General features: G+C 34.4%; 1 protein-coding gene across 3 annotated transcripts in view; it reads right to left on the bottom strand.

Annotated features, from left to right (window-relative positions):
- PLEKHM3 (pleckstrin homology domain containing M3) overlaps window positions 1–22,809 on the bottom strand; it is a 179,002-nt gene that overhangs the window by 83,943 nt on the left and 72,250 nt on the right. For all 3 annotated transcript variants that reach the window (XM_074298892.1, XM_074298891.1, XM_074298893.1), the window contains exons 5-6: window positions 14,448–14,641; window positions 324–387 (exon numbers count right to left, since the gene is read on the bottom strand). In XM_074298892.1, coding sequence (XP_074154993.1) covers window positions 324–387; window positions 14,448–14,641 — 258 coding nt within the window. The remainder of the gene's footprint in view (window positions 1–323; window positions 388–14,447; window positions 14,642–22,809) is intronic.

The following is a 22,809-nucleotide window of genomic DNA, read 5'->3' as shown; positions in this document are numbered from 1 at the left end:
TTCCTGGCTCTTGACCACTTAAATCTTTCATAAACCAGTAAGATAGGAAAACTTTTTTTTTTTACCTTAAATATGGGGTATATTTTTTAGGTTTTCAAATTTAAAAACAGGGGACTGAATGAATATCATCAAAAGGTTTAACTTTCTCCTACCTTGCAGATCTTTGCTTTTTATTTTATTTTTTACACTAATGCATATCTGTGAAATCCACTGAGTTTGATAAGCCATAATAAAAACTTAATAATAATAATAAATTTTAAAAATTAGCAAAGGGGAGACTTTTTCAAGGGAGAAGATAAAAAGGAAACCCTAAGATAATTTACCTGCTGTAGGTCCGCAAGAGAGTACAGATGGATCTGTTGAAGGAGGTATTCTCTGGGGAAAATTCTGAAAAAAAGGAAAACAATACGAGTAATTGGTGAAGTCATAAGTCTTAATTTTTCTTGGAAGTCTCTAAAATCCCACAAAACTAGTTTGTTTGTTTTTTTTCCCCTAGAGATTTTCTAGAGATACTGCTAATACTAGTGGAACATAGCTAATTAAACTTTTCATTAATGAGTTGTCTTGTATCTCTGATAAATGATGATCAATCATGTGAACAAAGTGCAGGTTACAAAATAAACTCCCAATAACAAACTACATTTTTATATAATAGTAACAGAATTTAAGAGGCAATAATATAAAGAAAAATACCTTTCTAAGTAACCACAAAATATATATAATACTTAAGAGATCTACCTACTGAAATACACAAAATATTTGTATATAACCAATTATAAGTCTTTCTTAAAGAAATCAAGAATAATTTAAAAGCTACAGAAATATCAGTACTAATGGCTAGACTGTACTAATATAATAATAAAAGATGGATATTACCAAAGCCAATTTACCATTTTAATGCTATACACTAAGACTATAAGTGTAGATAAAATAATAAAATTCATTTGGAGAAAACAAACCACTATAATATCATGGGAAACAATAGAAAATGTTAGAGATACAGGGAGTATAGTACTTCTAAACTTCCAACTACATAATAAAACAGCAGTCATCCAAACCATTTGGTAATGGTGGAATACAAATACAAATACCAAGCTAAATCAATGGAAATTACTAGATAAGGGAGAATCAAACAACAGAACTCAATTATTCTGGGTTTGACAAACTATAAATTAGTTAGAAAAGAACTTTCTTAGGGACCGACACAACACCATATACCAAGATAAGATCAAAATGGGTCCATGATTTAGGCATAAAGAATGAGATCATAAATAGATTAGAGGAACAGAGGATAGTGTACCTCTCAAACCTGTGGAGGAGGAAGGAATTTATGACCAAAGGAGAACTAGAAACCATTATTGATCACAAAACAGAAGATTTTGATTACATCAAATTAAAAAGCTTTTGTACAAACAAAACTAATGCACACAAGATTAGAAGGGAAGTAACAAATTGGGAAAATATTTTTACAGTTAAAGGTTCTGATAAAGGCCTCATTTCTAAAATATACAGAGAATTGACTTTAATTTATAAGAAATCAAACCATTCTCTAATTGATAAATGATCAAAGGATATGAACAGACAATTCTCAGATGATGAAATTGAAATTATATCTACTCATATGAAAGAAGGTTCCAAATCACTACTGATCAGAGATATGCAAATTAAGAATAAATAAAGGAATATTATGACCTTAATATTAAAGATCATACCATGAAAAAATAAGAATGGAATATATCATCGGCTGATCATATACCTTTCATATCTGGTAAGAGATATGTTCTTAACCAAACAAGGGATAGACAAAAGTACAAAAGATAAAATAGATAACTCTGATTATGTGAAACTGAAAAAAAAAATTAGGACAAATAAAATCGATGCAACAAGGATAGGAAGAGAAACAATCAAATAAGGAAAAAAAAATCTTTATATCATATTTCTCAAATGAAGGTCTGATATTCAAGATAAATATATAACTAACTAGACTTAAAAAAAAAAAATGGCACTCTCCAGTAGATAAATGGTGTAAGGACTGGACAATTCACTTTTTTTTTGATGAGGCAATTAGGGTTGATGACTTGTCCAGGGTCACACAGCTAGTATAGAGTCAAGTGCCCGAGGCCGGATTCACATCTTTCTAACTCTAGAGCTGCTATACCTATAGCTAACTACTATACTACCTGGCTGTCTGCTCCTAGACAGTTCTTAAAAGCAATATTGCAAACTATTAACAACCACTTGTGTCTCAAATTTTAAATTTTAATTTATAATTTTTTCATTGATATATAAAATAAAGAAGCTGCTAAGAAGGGAAATCAGCAATAATCACAATTTTTCCTTTCTCATCACCCATATCAAGGAGACCAAAGAGCATCCCAACTTAAGACAAGTGAACATGACCTTGACTTAACCTGGCATAGTGCAGATAATAAAAATATGGAAGGCTGGCACAGAACTAAAAAGATTAGGACTAGCAACCCTATGCTTAAAGGTCAATCATAACCACCGAAAACAAGCCAGAGTATTTTAGCAATACTGAAGGGAAGGGAAAACTCTACTATCTATCCCACCTCAAACAGAAACCACAACTGTTTTTATGTATCTTCACACTCACATTCTCTCCCTCCCCTCTCTCCCCCTCTCCTTTCTTCTCTCCCTCTCCCCCCTCTTCTCTTTCCCTTCCTTCTCTCCCTCCCCCCCCCATTTTCTTTTTGAACAAGATTTGCCCAGGGTCACAAAACTAGGATATGTTAAATGTCTGTGCTGAGGCTGGATTTGAATTAAGGTCCTTCAGATTCCAGGGCGGTGCTCTATCCACTGCACCATTTCAATATCCATACATTCTCTTTTTATGTATATGAAGAAGAAATATGATTTCTTAAGAGTAGGTACTTCAGCAGTACAAGCATATATACCCAATGAACAGCTTTTATGATGTTGAATAACTTACTGAATATTTTAGATCACTTTTAAGAAAATCAAGACCGAAAGAACTTCCTTAGTTTTGAATAGGGCATCTGCATTCATCTCTTTGGTCATTCCCACAATAATATATTTATAGCTATGAGATGTTAATTTAAAAAAAAAAACAACACTTTATTTTCTTAACCTTTCTTATCTTCAGTTTCGCCTAGAGAGAAGGAAACTAGTATAGAATTGATGCCAAATATTCTACTTCTTAAATGAGATATATGCTGCCTACATGGACCATAATGAGTGATGAGGGCTGTTAAAATATGTATAATCATTATAGAACCCTGAACAGAAGAAAAGATGGAGAGAAAATGTTCTCAATGCTCTGGTAGATCCCATTTCTGATCCAAGAGATTTTAAGTTTGTCCTTTAAAAAAATTTTTATTAAAAATGTTATTAATAAATTAATTACAATTAACTTTTAAATTCCCTTGAGCAGTGGTAAAGGGAGTATGAACAGAATGCATGTTATAAAACAACCAACAAAACAAAAAATCCCAAAGAACCAACAAGCCAAAGGGATGTTTTAAAGTGACTGAAGTAATATGTCCAGGTTATATACCCAAATAAGATGGAGGAATAGATATTTTCTTCTATACTTGGAAATTTTTCAACCTCTCTAAAAATGAATGATATGCAAGAAATAAAGCAATTTTGGCTCTCTCCATGGTCTAGGACACCAAGAAATCGAAGAAGGATTTGGACAACACAAGGAGCTAAAAACAGCAGAATCTCTAACCTCCAAGGTGTTTACTCAGCACTTCTGCCCTGCACTGTCAACCACATTCCCAGCACTAAGGCTGAACAAGCCAGCACAACAGTTTGCAAGAAAACTAAACTTTAGACTTTTTTAGACCCCATTCAAATGACTGAAATTTATATAAGATTAGCTCTATTCTACAAAAGAACTTGACCAGAGAATGGAGGAGCAGAATGAAAAGGACAGGAATCTGAGGCTTAAAGAGAAAAACTCATTTTTTTAGATTTCTATGACCAGTACTCAGCACAATGCTGTATGTATGGTTTTATAAAGTTTAATAAATGATTTTTCATTCATTCATCATTTGAATCATGTCTAATTCTAGAATTTATAATTTAAGGTTTGGATAACTTCTTATTTCTCAATTGCATACCTGGTCCTATTATCTTCAATAAATTTGTATAGTAATGATTCATTATGATTCATGCATGCTACCTTTGTTGTTTTTTGTCATTTCAGTCACGTCTGAGTTTTTGTGACTCCATTTAGAGTTTTCTTAACAAAGATACTAGAGTAGTTTGCCATTTTCTTCCCCAGTTCATTTTATAGATGAGGAACTGTGGCAAACAGGGTTAAGTGACTTGCTCAGGGTCACACAGCTAATAAGTGTCTAAGGCCACATTTGAACTCAGGAAGATGAGTTTTCCTGACTTAAAATCTGGCATTCTATCTACTGTGCCACCTAGCTGTTCCAGGTATTGTATTGTTTCTATTCTAGAACATCTACAAACAGGTTTCATATATATTCCTACTGCTTCTCCTTTTAGGCCATAGGTTCTAAGAGAAGGAATCGGCCTTATGATTTCTTTCTGAATTATTCTAAATATAGTTTATTACTATGTTTTCTCTGAGGTGAGTAATAAGTGCTGATTGAATTAATTATAGGACTGGAAAATAAATCTCTGGAAAGGTTGAAGATCAAGGACTATTATGCTTGGAAAAAAGAAGGTGGTCAAGGTACTTAATAACAGTTTTAAAGTATAAAAAAAGGCTTTTATACAGATAATAATAACCAACTCTTCTAATTTACTGAAGCTAGAAGTAGCAGCATGCTAGTAGTAATTAGGTACTGCTTAGTTTATGAAATCAGATATGAGGAAAAATATCCTGACTGTGAGAAATGTTAGATGCCAAAATGAATACTAAGGAATATTATGATACCACGTATTAGAGGAGACTGCTATTTAAAGGAGGAGGGCAAGGGGAAGAAATGATTCTCATGTGTCTAAGATGATTTTGGGCTACCTGAAAACAGAGGTAGGAATAAGATTACTTCTCCAAGTCCCTGCCAGTAGGATGCTTTTATGATTTTTGACAATGTCTCCTCCTTTCAAGTCATACTGAATTTGCAAGATTGCTTCTAATGTTTTTCATAGAACTTTAAATAGGATATCAGCAAAGGAAGCATAGTTAAAAAAAAAAAAAAAAGACTTGATAACAGAGCTTAGAAAACTGATTAGTAATAACTTCCCTGCTGATTTATAACTGGGCTACCTAAGTAATAATAAGACTTAGACTGTTTGACTGGAGCGCTCTAGTATAAGTGGGGTGGGAAGATTGGTTGTGGAGAGATCCCAAATCTATAAGGGAGGCTCTTGATTCTATAAAAATAGGTCTGTTGTAAGCTTCCTTTAGTATCTAAGATTCCTATACCACATAGCACAAAAAAAATGACAGATAAATTCCTCAGCAATGACTAGGAGAACTTATAGGGGAATTGGGGGCAAATTCTTTAGGCTCAAATTTCATGCCCACTTTCCCTTGAATTCACACAAGAAAAGATGTTTAGTCATGTATAAAAACTAAGGTTCAAAAAACACCAGAAAATAAGTCAGAGACCCCAAATCTCACAACTAAATTCATACCATCTTAAGACAATCTTAAGCAATTTGCTTTCTCTGGCTCCTTCAAATAATTTCTCCTATAACATCCACCTTTTCAAATAAAAAAATTGCAATGCTGTGCTTTTCATTGAAAGAAAAATATAGCAGTAATAATTTCCTTTGTGCCCTGGATACTATGCCACAGGGCCAGATCTAAATGTTACCTCCTTTATTACCTTCTAGCAAACAGTATCTTTGCTGCAGGTGAGTGCTACTTATGCTCTAGGCAGGTTGTACTGCTTTGCTGATTACTTTCTAAATAGTAATTGATCTTTGTGTTCTAAAAGTCCATTTATGATGTGTTTGGGCAATATTCCTCCAACAGATAACTATGCCAACAGCAATACTGAAGACATTGCAAAGTAATCTAATCAGATCTGACACTCAAGTCAAAGAGATTTAATAAGCTGTAAAAACTATAACTCCCTTGCCAAACTAGGAAAATTGGGTTAGTTAGCAGGTGGCACCATCCAGTTCTTTTGTACCAAAGGGAAACTGCTATGGCCTCATAAAATTAGGCTGGCCCAACCATTTCACATGTGATTTTCATTTCATCATCTTCAGAACTCCATGACCTACTGTGGAGGCAAGCAAGACTTCATTTCCCAATTGCTATAATGACTTGGGAGGAAAAATGAAAATTAAGTGGGGAAAAAAAGGCCACACATGAGACTAAGTCTCTTTATTATTCAGCAGGTGCCTTATGTCAAAAACACAGAGATAACTAAGTCTGAAATCAAAGGCAAGAAAGGGTTAATTAAGACTTCATTTCATTTTACCACATTAATACTATGTCAAACTTATCAGCACTTAGCCTATGTGATCTTAGAGGTCTTCAACTTAACTTCTGCCAATATCAAACATCTATAAGTAAAAACAACTGTCATGTTTTTAAGGCAGGAGTTTTTAAGATTGGATGTTGCTGTTGTTTCTTTAAGACTCAATGTTTTTTAGAGTGGTAGTTAATAAACTTTTGATCAGGAACTTCTATCCTGAAGAAAATTTTAAGCAAAGCCTTCCATATGCAAATTTACTTATTTAGAAATTATATACAAATACAACTGTAATCATAATTATATACATTATAAAATTTTTACAAAAATAGAAATGACAAAGAATGCTATGGGTAGGAGATTGCAATAGTCATTCAGGTGAGAAGTAAGAAAAACTTGAGAGAGGCTGGTTAAGCCAGAAAAGGGGCAGATGGGAGAGCTAGGGAGGCAGTGCTTTGTGGATGAGGTGCAAAGGAGAATGAAGGATCAAAGATGACAATGAAATGAGAAGTCACAGAGTGACTCGAGAGGCTGGTGGCCTAGACACTAACATGGAAGGCTGAAATGAGATGTGAGGTGAAGATATTTTTGGTCCACCTCTACCTGCTTGCCCTAGGTCCCAGCCAGAACCAAAAGGAGGAAAGAGACTCCCCCGGTCACTGTCAGGACCCGGAGCCCAGCTTGCTGCAGCACCTGTGTGATCACAAGCTGATTTGGGGGGCAGGTCCAGAATGTTCTCAATGGTACCTTGATAGTCGCAATGGGGAGGGACCTGAGGGCCAATGGCTGACTCAGAAGTGAGGAGGATGGAGAGCTTACCCAGCAAAGACGAACAATGACCGGGGAGGATGTTGGGAGGTAAGAAGAGAGATGACTGTACTGGAGTCACGAGTGGCTAGCTCAGGGAAGGCAAGCCTAGTGAGATGGTAAAATAGAGTGCCCAACTTGGTGTCAGGAATATCTGAGTTCAAATCTTGCCTAGACACTTGCTACCAGCTGTGTGGTTCTGAGAAAGTCACTTAATCAACTCCTGTATTCATAAAATGAGGGAGCTACATTCCACAGTCTTTAGCATACCTTTCTATTCTAAAATATATGATTCTATAAACCTGTCTTCCCACCTCTGATTGGATGATTACATTCTTTTTAGGGCCAAATCACACCTCCTCTAGAGTGATGTCCTTATCTCACATGTCTGATTATTGAAAATAAATGGTAATACATCCAAGGTTTCTGATAGAGATCTCATTTATAAAATTTTTAAGAGATAAGTGATCAAAAGATATGAACAGACAATTTTCCAATGAAGAAATTAAAGCTATTTCTAACCATGTGAAAAAAAAGTTCTCTAAATCATTATTGATTTGAGAAATGCAAATTAAGACAACTCTGAGGTACTACTTCATGCCTCTCAGATTGGCTAAAATAAGAGGAAAAGATGATGATAAATATTGAAGGGGATGTGGGAAAACTAGGACACTAATATATTGTTAATAGAATTGTGGACGATCCAATTAATTGTTCTGGAAAGCAATTTGGAAATATGCCCAGAGCACTATCAAACTGTGCATACCCTTTGATACAGCACTGTCTCTACTGAGTCTGTATCCCAAAGAGATCACAAAAAAGGGAAAATAACTCACCTGTGCAAAAATGTTTGTAGCCCTTTTTGTAGTGATAAGAAACTGGAAACTGAGTGATGCTCATCCAGTTAAGGAATGGCTGAATAAGTTATGGTATCAAGAATGTTATGGAATATTATGGTTCTATAATAAATGATCAGTAGGATGATTTTCAAGAGGCTTGGAGAGATTTACATGAACTGATGCTAAGTGAAGTGAGTAGAACCAAGAGAACATTGTACATAGCAACAAGAAGATTATGTGATGATCAAGTGTGATGGACCTGGATCTTTTCAACAATGAGGTGATTCAGGCCAATTCCAATAGACTTGTGATAGAGAGGACTATGGGGACTGAATGTGGGTCACAACGTTGTTGTTTGGTTGCTTTTTTTTTTTCTTTCTCATTTTTACCTTTTGACATGGTTTTTCTTTTGCAACGTGAAAAATGTGGAAATACATTTAGAAGAATTGCATATGTTTAACCTATATTGGATTACTTGCTGTCTAGGGGAAGGAGATGGGGGAAAGGAAGGGAGAAAAATTTGAAACACTAGGTTTTGCAAGAGTGAATGTCTTTGCATGTATATCAAAAAATAAAAAAAATAATAATTATAAAAATGGTATTAAAAGAAAATCTATTTTCAAAAGAAGTCTGTGACCAAAATATCTCAAATCCTTGAAGAGATTTCAATAAAAAACAAGTAAAACACACATACATGTACAAATCTAAAGATTCTACCTCTAAAAGAAAAGGAATCAAAAGAAAGGAATGGACAGAAGTAGGTAAAGAGTATTTTAAAATGGAAAACCATTTCTCCATGTTGTACTGAGCTTCCTAAGTGTGTGCTCCACGCACTTAAGTCGTATTTATTGGGCTAGAGTGTGACACGCTCTTTCCTCTGTAAGACACAGGCAGCGACTCAAATAAGCAAATAATACCGTGAGGTGCTTCCCTAGCAGGTATAATTTGGTGTTCTTGATGTTTGCTGCAAGGTCTTCTTGAAATGGTTACATTAGGCTAGATGTGGAAAGAACTAAGACTCCTAGTCATCCTCTCAGCTAATGGAAAAACAATTTTCAATCAAAGAGGGGTATTTCTACAGCAACCTATATGGAATGGAAGAAACAAGGCTGAATCATTTCTTTCAATATCTTATTTTGCTAATCTTATCATCAGAAAAAGTGAACAAATTGCATGAGATATTATGTCTAGTCCAAGAAATAGATACAGAGAGTATAATAAAAGACTCTAACGCTTTCATTTGGAATTTGTTGTTAAGTCTCTTCACAACAACATGCAGTCTGGCCAGTGGAAACAGTTTGCAAATAGTCTAGGTTTCTATTATTCTTTGCTGTGTTTAAAAAATAAATGACATACTTCTTTTTGGTATAATTTCTGGCTCAAATTTTCCAAGAAAATTTTCCTACTTAAAAAAGTCTCCCAAATTTTCTTTAAAAAGTGGATATAGGCTTTTGGATTTACAATTTCATTAGCATGGAGAACTCTCTGATGAAGAAATTATCTCTTCCAATGTAGTTTGGCACTTTCTCTTCCACTTAGAGACTTGCCTAACAGTAGTATCAACTCAAATAGAGGACATATTCTTGTGGGCTGCATACTGACTTAGAAAATCACAAGTTTACATAATCAATGTTGTACTACATTTTTATTTATTTTTGTTAAATGTTTACTAATTAATTTTTTCCTAATTTAATATAGTTTAGAGTGACACTTTTTTTTACTTACATTGGTGGGCCAGGAGTTTGACAATTTTGGCCCTAAACACTGAATGGTTTAAAGGATTTGCTCAGTGTCACATATCTAGCATGCATCATTGGTGGGACTTGAATCTCGATCTTTCTGGCTTCAAAGCCAGCTTTTTCTATCGACTATACACCTGCTTCTCTCCTTCTGCTGCTTCTGCTGACAAAGAGAAAATGATATAAGCAAAATATAATTTTAAAAAGTAATGTTTTAATCCTGCCACTATTCAATACTCCCTACTCCCTACTCCCTTTTTCAGATTTTACATTAGTATACGCTATAAAAAGAAATGCTTGGCTTTTCCAAAGTTCTCCATTCTAGCTTATTAATCTCTGAATTTGTGTGTTATTTTCCTTTGAGGGCAGTCCTTAGCTCCTTGTTGTGAGTAGCAGTGGGGAAGAGAAGCACTGCTTTTCTGGAGTAATTAGTATAATGTGGTTCAGTTTCTCAACAAGGCAGTGACACAGATCATCTATTTGTTGTTTAAGATTTAAGAAGCAAAGAAAGAGAGGGAAAAAGCTATATCACAAGGAGTTTGAGTAGTTTAAACCATTTGAAAACTGCAGTTTAGGAAAACATCTGAGAGGGAGAATGGGAAAAGGAAATCTGGGAAATAATTGTGAGGAACACTATTGTTTGTGAAAAAGATAAAGTAGATAAGTAATTTAATTTAACAGTTTCTGGCTTCTCTCGTGACTACAGAGTTTATCTTAATTAAAGTTCAAATGCCAGCTGCTGTTTGTGACTCCATTTGGAGATTTCTTGGCAAAGATACTGGAGGGGTTTGTCATTTCCTTTTCCAGCTTTTTTTTAATGGATGAGGGAATTTAGGCAAACAGGACTAAGTGACTTGCCCAGGGTCATATAGCTGTTAAATGTCTGAGGCTGAATTTGAACTCAGGAAGATGAGTCTTCTAAACTCCAGACCCTGAACTCTATCCACTCTCAGTGCCACCTAGTTGCAGGACAGTGAATGTCATTATTAATTAACTAATGTTAAATGAGCTATAGCAGCCTTGCCAATGGTCATCCTTACAGAGAGCCAACTAAGGGCTTGGTGACAAAAAATAGTTTACTTATGATATAGTTTATGATATAGTTAAATCTGGATCTGGAGTCAGAGACTCCAAAATAGGTAGGTTTACACCCTATCTCTATTCTTTATTATCCGTGTGACCAGTGGAGAAGTCATTCATCGTACCAGGGTCTCAGTCCCATTTCTTTAAAATTAGAAAAATAGATTTTGGCCATTCTCAAAGTACAGGACCTAAGATCTTTTCAGAGGATTCCCAAAATCAACATATTACATAGCTAGTGAGTATCTGGATTTGAACTCAGATCTTCATGATGCTAAGTGCTGTGCCAATTTAGCTGCCACCTAGAAGAAGAGACTAACCCTTGATTGGAGCACCCCCCCACATTTCAGAAGCTTGAAGAAGAAATGAAAAGAGAAGAGAAAATGGGACAATGTAGTGGCACTGAAGGCAAGAAAGGAGAGTAAGAAGAAAAGGCAGTTAACTATATTAAAAAACTGCAGAGAAATCAAGGGGAATGAAGAATGTGAAAACTCAATTAACTATATTTTATGATTAAGAGATCTTGAAAAGAACAGTTTCAGTAAAATGGAAGACACAAAAGCCAGTTTAGAAGGAATTAAGCAATGAATGTGGGGAGGGAAGAGGAATCAGATTTAAAAATTTTTTTTTGAATTAAGCAATGAATTTTGAATTAAGCAATGAATGTGGGGAGAGAAGAGGAATCAGATTTAAAAAATTTTTTTTGAAAATTGACAGATTGTTGACTTTGGAAGAGATCTCAGAGGTCATCTAGTCCATACTAAGAACTCCATCTACACATATTTTTATAAAGTAAGAAGAGGGATAGCATGGCAATTTAAGGAAAGACTTTTTTTTTGTACGAGAAAACCTGAACATGTTGATATTGAGAATATAATCCCTGGAGAAGGAGAAAACAGAGTCAAGAAAGACAAAGGGAGAATACCCACAAAGCAAGGTCCAGTGCAAAGATTGGGTTTTAAGTTTTCTGCTACTCCCATAAATATAGGACATCCTTCCCCAAGCCTCCATCTCTATCACCAAAAATACTCGTCACTGGTCATGCTTTATCTGCCTACAGCAGTGGCCCAGTGAACAGTGACTGTGTACTTTAAAATTGCTGGTTCTTGCCACTGCTAGTTTTTCTGTGGGTTTAACTCAAAAGAGTCTCCAAAGCTTAGAGTCTGGATGTATCATGTTTTTTCTAGTGGATGCCAAAGTTTACAACAGAGTTTTTCTTGCACCTCCATGTGGCAGGCATTATAAATAATCCTTGCTCTCAACAGTCTACTAGGTCCTGAACTAATTTAGCTGTGTAGCCATCTGGGACACCTCAGAAACAATGAGTTGTCAGTTCTATAAACATTTTAGTTTCATGTAAGATACCAACTACTTTTATATTAATTGTAATTTGAGAATGTTGACATTTGGGTTCAAGAATAAGGCATCAATTTAACAACAACAACAACGATAATGATGAAAACTATAATATTAATTAAAGGTACAAAACATTCTGCTGGTTCCCTAATAAGGAAGGTGACCAATGCAGTCCCCTGAGAAGTAAAGTGCCAACCCAATTTATCAAACTGTTTTTGCTTTTCTCCTGACAGCAATATTAACAGTTTGTTTTATTCTGTTTATATAGTGCTGACAGTTCTTCACTGTGTTGGGCTCACTTGCTTGAGATTAATAGCTACTCATATATGAAGGTAAAGACAAGGCAGAAAAAGAATGTCTTTTACAATTAGATAAAGAACTCGATTTCCTCTCGTCTCTCACCATCTCTACTATAACCTCCAGCCTCTGTTTCCTAAAACATTTTAAATTTCTAACAAGGAGTTAGCAACATTAAATAGTTGTGATGTGATTCATCTAATTATAGAAGCTTCTTATGTCTGCGATATAAAGAAGAGGAGCTTAAACTGCATGTTCATTTTGAATCATCTTATCTTTTTCAAAGGGTGCTGCTGGCTAATCTTGAAAGCATAAGAGTAAGTTTTTATGTTAAAATGAGAGATTCTGAAATAGCCTTTGGCAATAAGGAATTCCTCTACAAATCTAGAGTTAGTTTTGTGAAAATAGAGAGACTACTGTTATACTTCTGGATTTCTCGAAGTCTGGATGCTTCAGAGAGCATTTTAAGCATCCTTACTGCAAGATCTTATGTCAAGATCATTTAGGAGGACCAAGAAGGCCTAAAGAGTATCACCTTTGTATAGAGAGAAATAGTAACTCCCAATAGCACCAATAACCTGACAGTACAAGCAATGGGAATCTTCAATGTCAGACGACTTCAAGTGAATCATAAACATCTATTCATTTTTTCCTCTTCAGTGCCCCTTAGAATTCCACACATGACAACCTTGCATTCTAGCCATCTTATGGCACAATATATACATTTATAGGAGTTAAACCAATTCTAGGAACATTTCTCTGACACCATGTCTTTGATAGTAATGTCTGGGATTAGATTTCTAGAGGTGGAACTTTTGAGAATTTGTTCCAATTCTTGTTTTGCAATAAATTTGGGGACAAAATGTAGGTATTGCTTACTGGCTGATTCCATACCAAATGCTTCTCCAGAAATGTGAGTAGGCAAGTGGGCTATAGATCATTTGTCCAATTTTCCAGTGGTTTGTCTAGACAGATATTATGAATATCCAGGAGATAAATGAAGAGCAAGAAAGAAGATGGCTACTTTCATACCTTCCTTCACCCAGCTAAAGGAGTGTATTCTCTCTAGGCTTACCCTCTCTCACCCGGAGGTCTGGCAGCAAGGTCTAGTACATGGTGGTAAACCACTGCACTTCTGGAATAATTTAAGAACTCTTAGTCATCCTGCTTGAGAATCCTCCTGTTTTAATTTAAATGGATGCCCCTGATTTGGCAAATTCTAACCAAAAGAAAACATTATACCAAAAAGGTAACTAATGCTATTAAAGTTTACGTGCAGGATGCATATTTAAAAATAGAGACATAGATAAGGTATTCCCCATAAGGCCAGACTACATTGTAAGCAATGTCCTTTACACCTGGAATTGTGCTTTGATGTCTGGGAGTTTCTGATAACTTTCACAGCCAAGTACATATGGAAAATCAGTCTATTTCAATGGTATAATTAGCATTACAGGACATTTTAGGGATAGAAAATTCGTGGATAATAGGTACTAACCCCAACTTTACCATCTTGGTTATATCACTGAATTTTCTTATGGGTTTTTTCCTTCTTACTGGATTTCAATAATTTGTTTTTGAAACAATTTATTGTTTTTAATCTAAAAATAAATGGAAATTAAAATTTGGCAAAATATAAAATATTGCATCTATGTTTAATGAAAAAAATCTTTCTCATGATTTTTAAGAAGGTAGATTTGAAGTATGCTTTCTGTTTGTGTACTGCCTGCAATATTCAATTCTATATACTTGGCTTGTTTCATTGCTTTTAGCTTAATCAGATAAAAAGAATCCAATAATGAAAAGACTATGATTAATCTGGAAAGTTGGGGAATGACGGGTGGAGAATTTTTGGTAGAAACTGTGGAATTGATTGAGCCTTACCCTCTCAAGAGAAGGGAGAGAAAACAAATTAGAGAGATGCTTCACACAGGGCTTACCTTCTGCGAAGATCCTCAGCTACAGCAGCTCGGCAGCTGAACAAATAGGCTCGGAGAGACTTCAGTTGCTGCCTTAAACGGACAACAGTTGCCAGTGGCTCAACATGTCTGTACAACATGGGATTTTCCTGTTGGATATCAATCAACGGCTCCTCATACACATACTCTAGAAACTCTTTGGCTTGCTTAGATACCTGGAAAACAAGATTCTCGGGATTAATGTGCTTGCTTTTTTTTCCCTATCACTTCTAACCAGACACTTCCCTTGGTTTCGATGCAAACTTTTTTTTTTTTCCCCCAGTAGAGTCCTGTTTGCTAAACTTGACAATAATGGAAGCAGCAGATCAAATGTTAAAGTCTTATAAATTTTGAGTAATATTCAAATAAAAGCCATGATTTATTTAACACTAGGTACTTCTAGAAACCACGTTAAAAAATTTTTTTTTGATAATTATCAGAGGACTTAGAAATAGATTTAAATCTCCCTAACAAAATTGGGAGTTTTTGAAGCACCTTGAATGAATTAAAAAAAAAAAAAAATCCCAATGGTGTACAAATGAATTTAAATGTGACCCCAAAGACAACATGTGTTAGAAAAAGTCTGACAACCTAGAATGATGTTCTGGCTCTGCCATTAAGTAGCTGTGTTCCCCTGACCAAGTTTTTTCACTTCTAAGCCTCAGTCATTTCTCTTCGTTTTGGGGTGAGGAATCCTGCCATATTCAAGTCAATTAAAAACATGTACATACGTACAGAGCAGCTATGTGGTCTAATAGAGAAATTGAGACTTAGAATCAAGAAGGAGCGAGTTTAAATTCTATTTTAGACACTAGTTGTGTGATCCTCAGCATGTAACTTAACCGTTCTGTACCTCATTCTTCTCATGTATTAAAAAAAAAATCAATAAAAATGTAATCCCTACCTCACAGGGATATTGTGAGGAACAAATGAGTTAACATAAATACTTTACAAACCTCACCATATAAATGCCAGATATTATTATTGTTATTAATATTATTATTATTAAGCACTAGAAGCAAAGTTTGCTGGCTGCTGCTAAGATGACTAAAAACGATTCACTGCTCTACTAAAGCTCACAATCTTTTTGAAATCACCCCAATTAGAGTTACTCTAGCTCTCCAAAAAATGAAAGGATGGTTAATCTGATTGGAATTGACACAGTTATTCCCAAAGGACCATGTCTGAATCAACTCTTGTTCTTATTTCTGCACATGCAGATGGAGAGAGATTCACATACAGATAGATACATTTAAATTGAGGAAATGGAATGAGGAGGGAGGGATGATGGTACTTTCTGAAATAAAATGCAATCTACTTGAAGCTGATGCTGAAAAAAAAAAAGGTACTATTCTAGAAACTCAATTAGTCTTTCTGGCTCTACTAAGTAATGTTTCTAATGACACAAGGATCAGTGTTGAATTAGATCAACAGGGTTACCTTGTAGGAGGTGAACAAAAGGACAAAAGGAATTCACCACAATATCTCAAAACTTAAAAGACTTCTTCCTTCAAGTCGTATGTAAGACAAAAAGGGAAAAAAATATCCCTTACAAAAATTATAAAAGCTAAAAGTATTATAGGCAGGATACAGAGAAACTACTGCTATGATTATTCATTGAATTCTAAAACATAATTTGCTTAAATGACATCTACCACAATGAATTAATGAAATTATTAAGCAGTACAAAGCACACATTACATATTGGTAATTATAATGTGTGACTATATACAGACAAACTGCTTTCTACATTTGATCATTTTCAGTAGCAAAATATAATGGTTGTCAGAAATCAATAACAATACATTTTAGTAGATAAGACTATCACTACTATAACATGATAGTTTATTTGGAAAATGCCAGAGAATAAGAAGATACTAGGTAAATGATGAATAGCTTTAGCAAAGTTGCAGGCCACGAAAGAAATCCTTAAAACTTAACAGTATGAGATACCACTACACATCTGTCAGATTGGCTAGAATGACAGGGAAAGATAATGCAGAATGTTGGAGGGGATGTGGGAAAACAGGGACGCTGATACATTGTTGGTGGAAGTGTGAATGGATCCAACCATTCTGGAGAGCAATTTGGAACTATGCTCAAAAAGTTATCAAACTGTGCATACCCTTTGATCCAGCAGTGCTACTTCTGGACTTATGTTCCAAAGAGATCTTAAAGAAGGGAAAGGGATCTGTATGTGCAAGAATATTTGTGGCAGCCTCTTTATGGTGGCCAGAAACTGGAAACTACGTGGATGCCCATCAATTGGAGAATGGCTGAATAAATTGTGGTATATGAATATTATGAAATATTATTGTTCTGTAAGAAATGAACAATAGGATGATTTCAGAAAGGCCTGTAGAGACTCACATGAACTGATGCTGAATGAAATGAGCAGGACCAGGAGATCATTATATACTTCAACAACGATACTATATGATGATCAATTCTGATGGACGTGGCCATTTTCAACAATGAGATGAACCAAATCAGTTCCAATAGAGTGGTAATGAACTGAACCAGCTATACCCAGTGAAAGAATTCTAGTAGGAGATGATTATGAACCACTACATAGAATTCCCAATCGCTCTAATTTTGTATTTCCTTCAAAGGCTAATTGTACACTATTTCAAAGTCTGATTCTTTTTGTACAGCAAAACAACTGTTTGGACATGTATACATATATTGTATATAATTTATACTTTAACATATTTAACATGTATTGGTCAACCTGCCATTGGGGGGAAGGAGGGGAAAAATTAGAGCAAAAGGTTTGGCAATTGTCAATGTTGTAAAATTACCCATGCATATATCTGGTAAATAAAAACTATTAAAAAAAAATCAACAGTATTTTTATATGAGATACACAATAAAATAATAACATAAGAAATAATAAGAGAAACAGGAATCTCATTCCCAATAACTATAAAATACATAAAATAACTGGGATTCTATCTTCCAAAACACACAAAAGATAAAATCAATTATAAAATACTTAATGAAATAATGATATTAATGAAACTTAAAAGAGCTAGAGGAATGCCAATATAATAATAATGAAATAGTACCAAATGTAATTTAGAGTTTTAATGCTATACCAATCAAATTGCCCAGGGGATAGTTTATAGAACTTGAAAAAATAATAAATCATCTAGAAAAACAATAGATCTAGAATATCAAAGGAAATGAGGGAAATGATAAAAGTATGCAAGGATGAAAGAAGGATAGTACTTCCAGGCCTCAAACTATATTATAAAAACAGTAGTCAGCAAAGTCATCTGGTCTTAGCTTAAAAAATTAGGCATATCAATGGAACAGACTGGACAAGGGAGAATCAGAAACTGTGGAACCCAGTATCTCAGTATTTAATAAAGTAGAAAACAAATTTTCTAGAGGAAAGTTTTTTTTTTTTTTTTTTAAATAAAAACTGCTGGGACAAATTAAACCAATACCTTATACATCATAATCCATAGTACATTCTAAATGGATATGTGACATTAAAATTAAAGAAATATAAAAATTAGATGAGGAACAGATCATATATAAAGAACAGAGGCAATTAAAAAGATAAAATAAATAACTTTGATTACTTGAAATTGAAAAGCTTCTATACAAATAATATTCATGTATTTTGCATAATAAATTGTAGTGATCAAATGGGAAAAAGTCTATCAAATTTCTTTGATAAGAGTTTAGTAGCTATGATATATATATAATTTATATCTATCTATCTATCTATCCGACTATTAATATCTATTTCCCCATAGATAACTAGTCAAAAGATATTCACAACCCCATAAAGGAATCTACTTCATTACTAATAATAAGAAAAATTCAAATCAAAATAATCTCATACTCTATAAACTGGCAAAAATGACAAAACATGGGAACAGTCAATGTTGGAAAGAATGTGGAAAGGTAGGCACATCAATTCATTATTGGTGCAGCTATAAAATGGTACAATTATTTTGAAAAGCAATTTGGAATTATGCAAATAGAGACCATTGTTAAGATGAAAGTTCTTGTATGTATAAAAATATTTACAGGGGCACTTTTTGTCATAGCTCAGAATGAGAAACAAAGTAGATGCCCATCAAATGGGGAATGCTTTAACAAAGCATATGGTAAATGAATAAAATGGAATATTCTTTGATATAAGAAATGACGTGTATTGTGAATGTAGAAAAGCATAGAAAAAAAAGATGTATATGAAATGATGAAGAATAAAGTAAGCAGAACCAAGAAAACAATATACAAAGTAACCATAATAATGCAAAGGAAAAGAACAACACAATAAAAAATCAAAAGTAAATATAACAAAATCATAAAGATCAAACAAGACTTCGATGAGGAGATTTGAGGACACAACCATCCTTTTGTGAAGATTAGAAGTGCACAGGTATTACACACTGTACATGTTTTTGAACTTTTTCATTGCATTAATCAGTTGTGTTGATATTTTTTTCCTCCAAAAATATTATATATTATATGAGGTGCCTCTCTGGGAAAGGAAGTGGCAAGGATCCTTGGGTGAAACATGGTGATGTAAGAAACAGATGATATCCAATAAAAACTAATATATAAAACAAAATAGGCTTTTAAATTAAGTTATTTCTCCATATTTTTCCTTTTATGAGACAAAAAAATTATTCCTCATATACTAATCTTACACGTGAAATACAGATGTTTAATGTAGTCAAATGAAGAACTATAACCAATGTGGGAAGAATGAAACTTTTCCACAGGATCCTAATATTTGGAAAATTATGCTTTCTCCCTCGGGAGAAACATTTCCTTTCCACAGCAACTATTATATCTGTTTCTTACCTTTCAGTCTGACACTGGATATTAATCCTAAGTGAACTCCTTCTCTCTCTGCCCACCTTCACAAACCCTTTTCCCTGCTATAACCCCTAAGGTGATGAAGACCATATTCTTTGGTGGTACAAATTATCTCCTGTCCCAGCATAAATATATTCTGAGCAATCCCATTCCTTTTCTTTCCATCCCAATTATTTTAACTTCATATGAAAGAATTCCTAATTGTGGCTCTGTTTACATTTATATCCAATATCCTGCTTCTCATAGGTTTATAGATATGAAAAAACATTTTTAAAAAAGATTGTTATTTACAAAGGTCCACTTCTGATGTTGTAGGAAGACCCAGTGATAAATAAACATAAAATAACAATATTAGGATAAAGTATTTTTTTAGGACTATAGATAAAATCTGGAAAGGAGATGCCATCTAATTTTTAGTATTAAAAATGCTCACATATTAAATGACTTTAAAACAGCCCTGTGTAGTACTAATTTTTCAAATGAATGAAAAAATATATCAGATTTCTCTTTACTTTTTAGATTTTCCCTTCCACCAAGATAAAAGCTGATTTTCAAAAATTAATTGGAAATTCTCCTGAAACAAGCATCAGCAAATAGAATTAAAGATTATATATGAAATAGTACAAATGAGAATCAATCTAAAGATTACAAATTAAATAGAATATTTGAACATAAGTTACACAATGTGATATTCAACTCTACAACAAAAGCCAAAATAAAGTAACATTTTACTTTTCCTCATTCAGCTATAAAACTTCAGCTATAAAAACAGTAAGACACTTGAAGGTAGGGGTCCCCTCCACCTTATACAAAACATCTCGGAAGGCGAAACAGAAACTACAACATCCATTAGTTAAAGCTCATATACTTCATTCATGCAAGAGTCTCTTGGGACCTCACTCAAAAGCTATTTACTCATTTTATACATTATTCTAACAAGGGAAATGATAATGATGATGACAATGATAACAGCATTTATATAGTGTCTACTTATGTGTCAGGCTCTGTGCTATGTGCATTTTTTACAAATATTTTCTCATTTAACTGCTACAACCATTATTATTATGCACATTTTATAGATAAGGAAACTGAGACAAAGAGAGATTAAGTAACTTGGATAAGATCAAATAGCTACTGTGGTTAGATTTGAATTTAGGTTTTCCTGAGTTCGGACCCAATACTCTATCTACTGCTCACCTAGTCTTTTAGCTCACAGCAGAAGAGAAGCAGAAAATTAGATGGAGAGCATACTAGAATTAGGAACACTGACAATAGTGAGAAATTTCTATAGAAGAGAATCACAGAAGGTAGATTTGTTATTTGTAGTTAGTTTTTGTGTGTGTGTGTGCATGTGTTTTAAACTCAAAAAACACATTAGTATGAATCCATTTATTGTAGGAGTAAATTGTGCTAAACACCACAATAGCCTCCAAATACATTACTATATTACAACAGAGTACAAGAACTTAGTATTCATCATGATAACCAAAAATCAATAGAAAGCTAAATTATGTGCCCTATATTACTTCTTCCACTGAAGTCCTCCAACACTTCATTCTGGTATGGATTCTTGGATTATTCTGAGATCCTTGGTTCTAGAAAGTAGAGCACATATGGCCAGTGTAATGGCTTGGCCTGGGTATGGACTATATCTTAGTTCTCTGGGAATCGGACTAAGTAGAGGAGCTCATTACTAGCTGAGGATAATAATTTTTTGGCTAAAGCAAGTCTATGGCAGTCCAGAGGTCACTGCCATTAGAGACTGGGAATGGTAGCTTAAGAAGCACTGCTGGTACTAGGCCAGAGGGCAGAGATTGCAGAAGCAGCATTTAAGACCTGATTGGCTAATTGTCCAGACGGCAGCAGGAGAACATGCAAAGCTAACAGAGCTTTTTGCTAGGACCAGCATGCCTGTGCCTCTGATGATAATGAAAAAAACTTTCTGCATTCTCTCTGCTACCATTTCTTTGGGGACAAGTAGGTGCTATTATTTCCCTACTGCGCTTGACTCTACTTTCAAGACTGTCTACTGGCTGACAGCCTGACCTGCTAGTTAGACACTGTATTTACTGCATTGTTCATTGTGCTAGGGAGGTCTGCCATCTTTCTCTAGGTGTCTTTTCACTCTTTCCCTACAATATCTACAGCAGATGTGCTGAGGAAGAATCATTATCCTTGGTTGAATAGCCACTTGGGCCACCATAACTATAACTACCCTTGCTTCTCAATCTAACTCTAAGATTGTACTGCATCTTCCATAACTCTGGCAGACAGGACATGATCCACAAATCCCATATTGTCATTTTCCTTATGTGAAAATCTGGTCATGTCACCTCCCTATGCAGTCAGTAAGCTCCGGTGGCTCGCTGCTATCCCTAGGATGAGACAGAAATTCCCATTTGGCTTTTAGAGCTCACCAAAGCTGACCCCAACTTATCTTCCCAACCTCACTGGTAATTACTGCCCGTCTTCTACACCATGGTTCACAGAAAGTAGCCTTCTCTCTAGAAGCTCCTTTGGAGAAGAGCCCTCTTTTGTCTTTGAGCCTTGGTCCTGGCTTTCACCAAGCCTAGAATCTACTTGTTCCTCTTCCCCTCCACTTCATGGATTTTCTCTTTTCTCTAGACACAGCTTGAACACTACTTTCTCCATGAAGCTGTCTGATGTCCTATTTACTTTGCATTTATTTGAATCTATTTCTTTATATGTTGTATGAGTTTACATATATACTTAGTTCTCAGAATGAAAGTTATTTGAGAATACAGATTGTTTTATTCATTAAAAATGCAGCCCCACCAATGTGGGAACTTAATTTTATCTTGTTTTTATTTGCATGCATTCTGCAAACATATACTGTTTCTGAATTAGAATAGAGGTTCCAAGAAAACAGGGATTGTTTCATTTTTTGGATATGTGTATCTACTACTCAGCAAAACATCTGGCATACTGTTGGCTTTAATAAATGCCCATGCACTTTATAGCCTGATTAATAAATTCTTGTTGATTGGAGATGCTCTGATTAAGGAAGTGAATCAGCTAGGGAAGAACAAACTATAGGTATTTGCCAACCTGGGGGACTACACCTAATCATTACCCTGTGCTAACTATAAAGAAGCTATGATTTGTACTGGTGGAAGGATGAAATCACAGATCTTTGATGTGTTGACATATGTTCTGTTTAAAAATACATAAAAATGTATAATAGGTTTTGTAAAGACTTTTGCCCCAGGTAAAATTTTAAAAGGTTTTAAAAGGTTTTATTTTTTTAATTTAAGTATTCTAAGATAACTAAAATTCTGAATCTTTCAAATAAATTATCTGGAGAGTTCATATAGGTTAACATTTCATTATTTTTAACCATGCTTGATAAAAATATATTTATTATGTTTGTACTTTCAGGACATAAATTCTATGAAAATTATTATTTTTATGTATGCAAATAAGATGCATAAGATTTCTGCAAAACTTTAATTTAGGGATTTTTGGGATCTGTGAAATTTTT

Source organism: Sminthopsis crassicaudata, chromosome 3 (genome assembly GCF_048593235.1).
Source record: "Sminthopsis crassicaudata isolate SCR6 chromosome 3, ASM4859323v1, whole genome shotgun sequence".
In the NCBI taxonomy this organism is placed as follows: domain Eukaryota; kingdom Metazoa; phylum Chordata; class Mammalia; order Dasyuromorphia; family Dasyuridae; genus Sminthopsis; species Sminthopsis crassicaudata.
The sequence above is the reverse complement of the archived record's forward strand: the minus strand, read 5'-3'. Positions and strand labels throughout refer to the sequence as shown.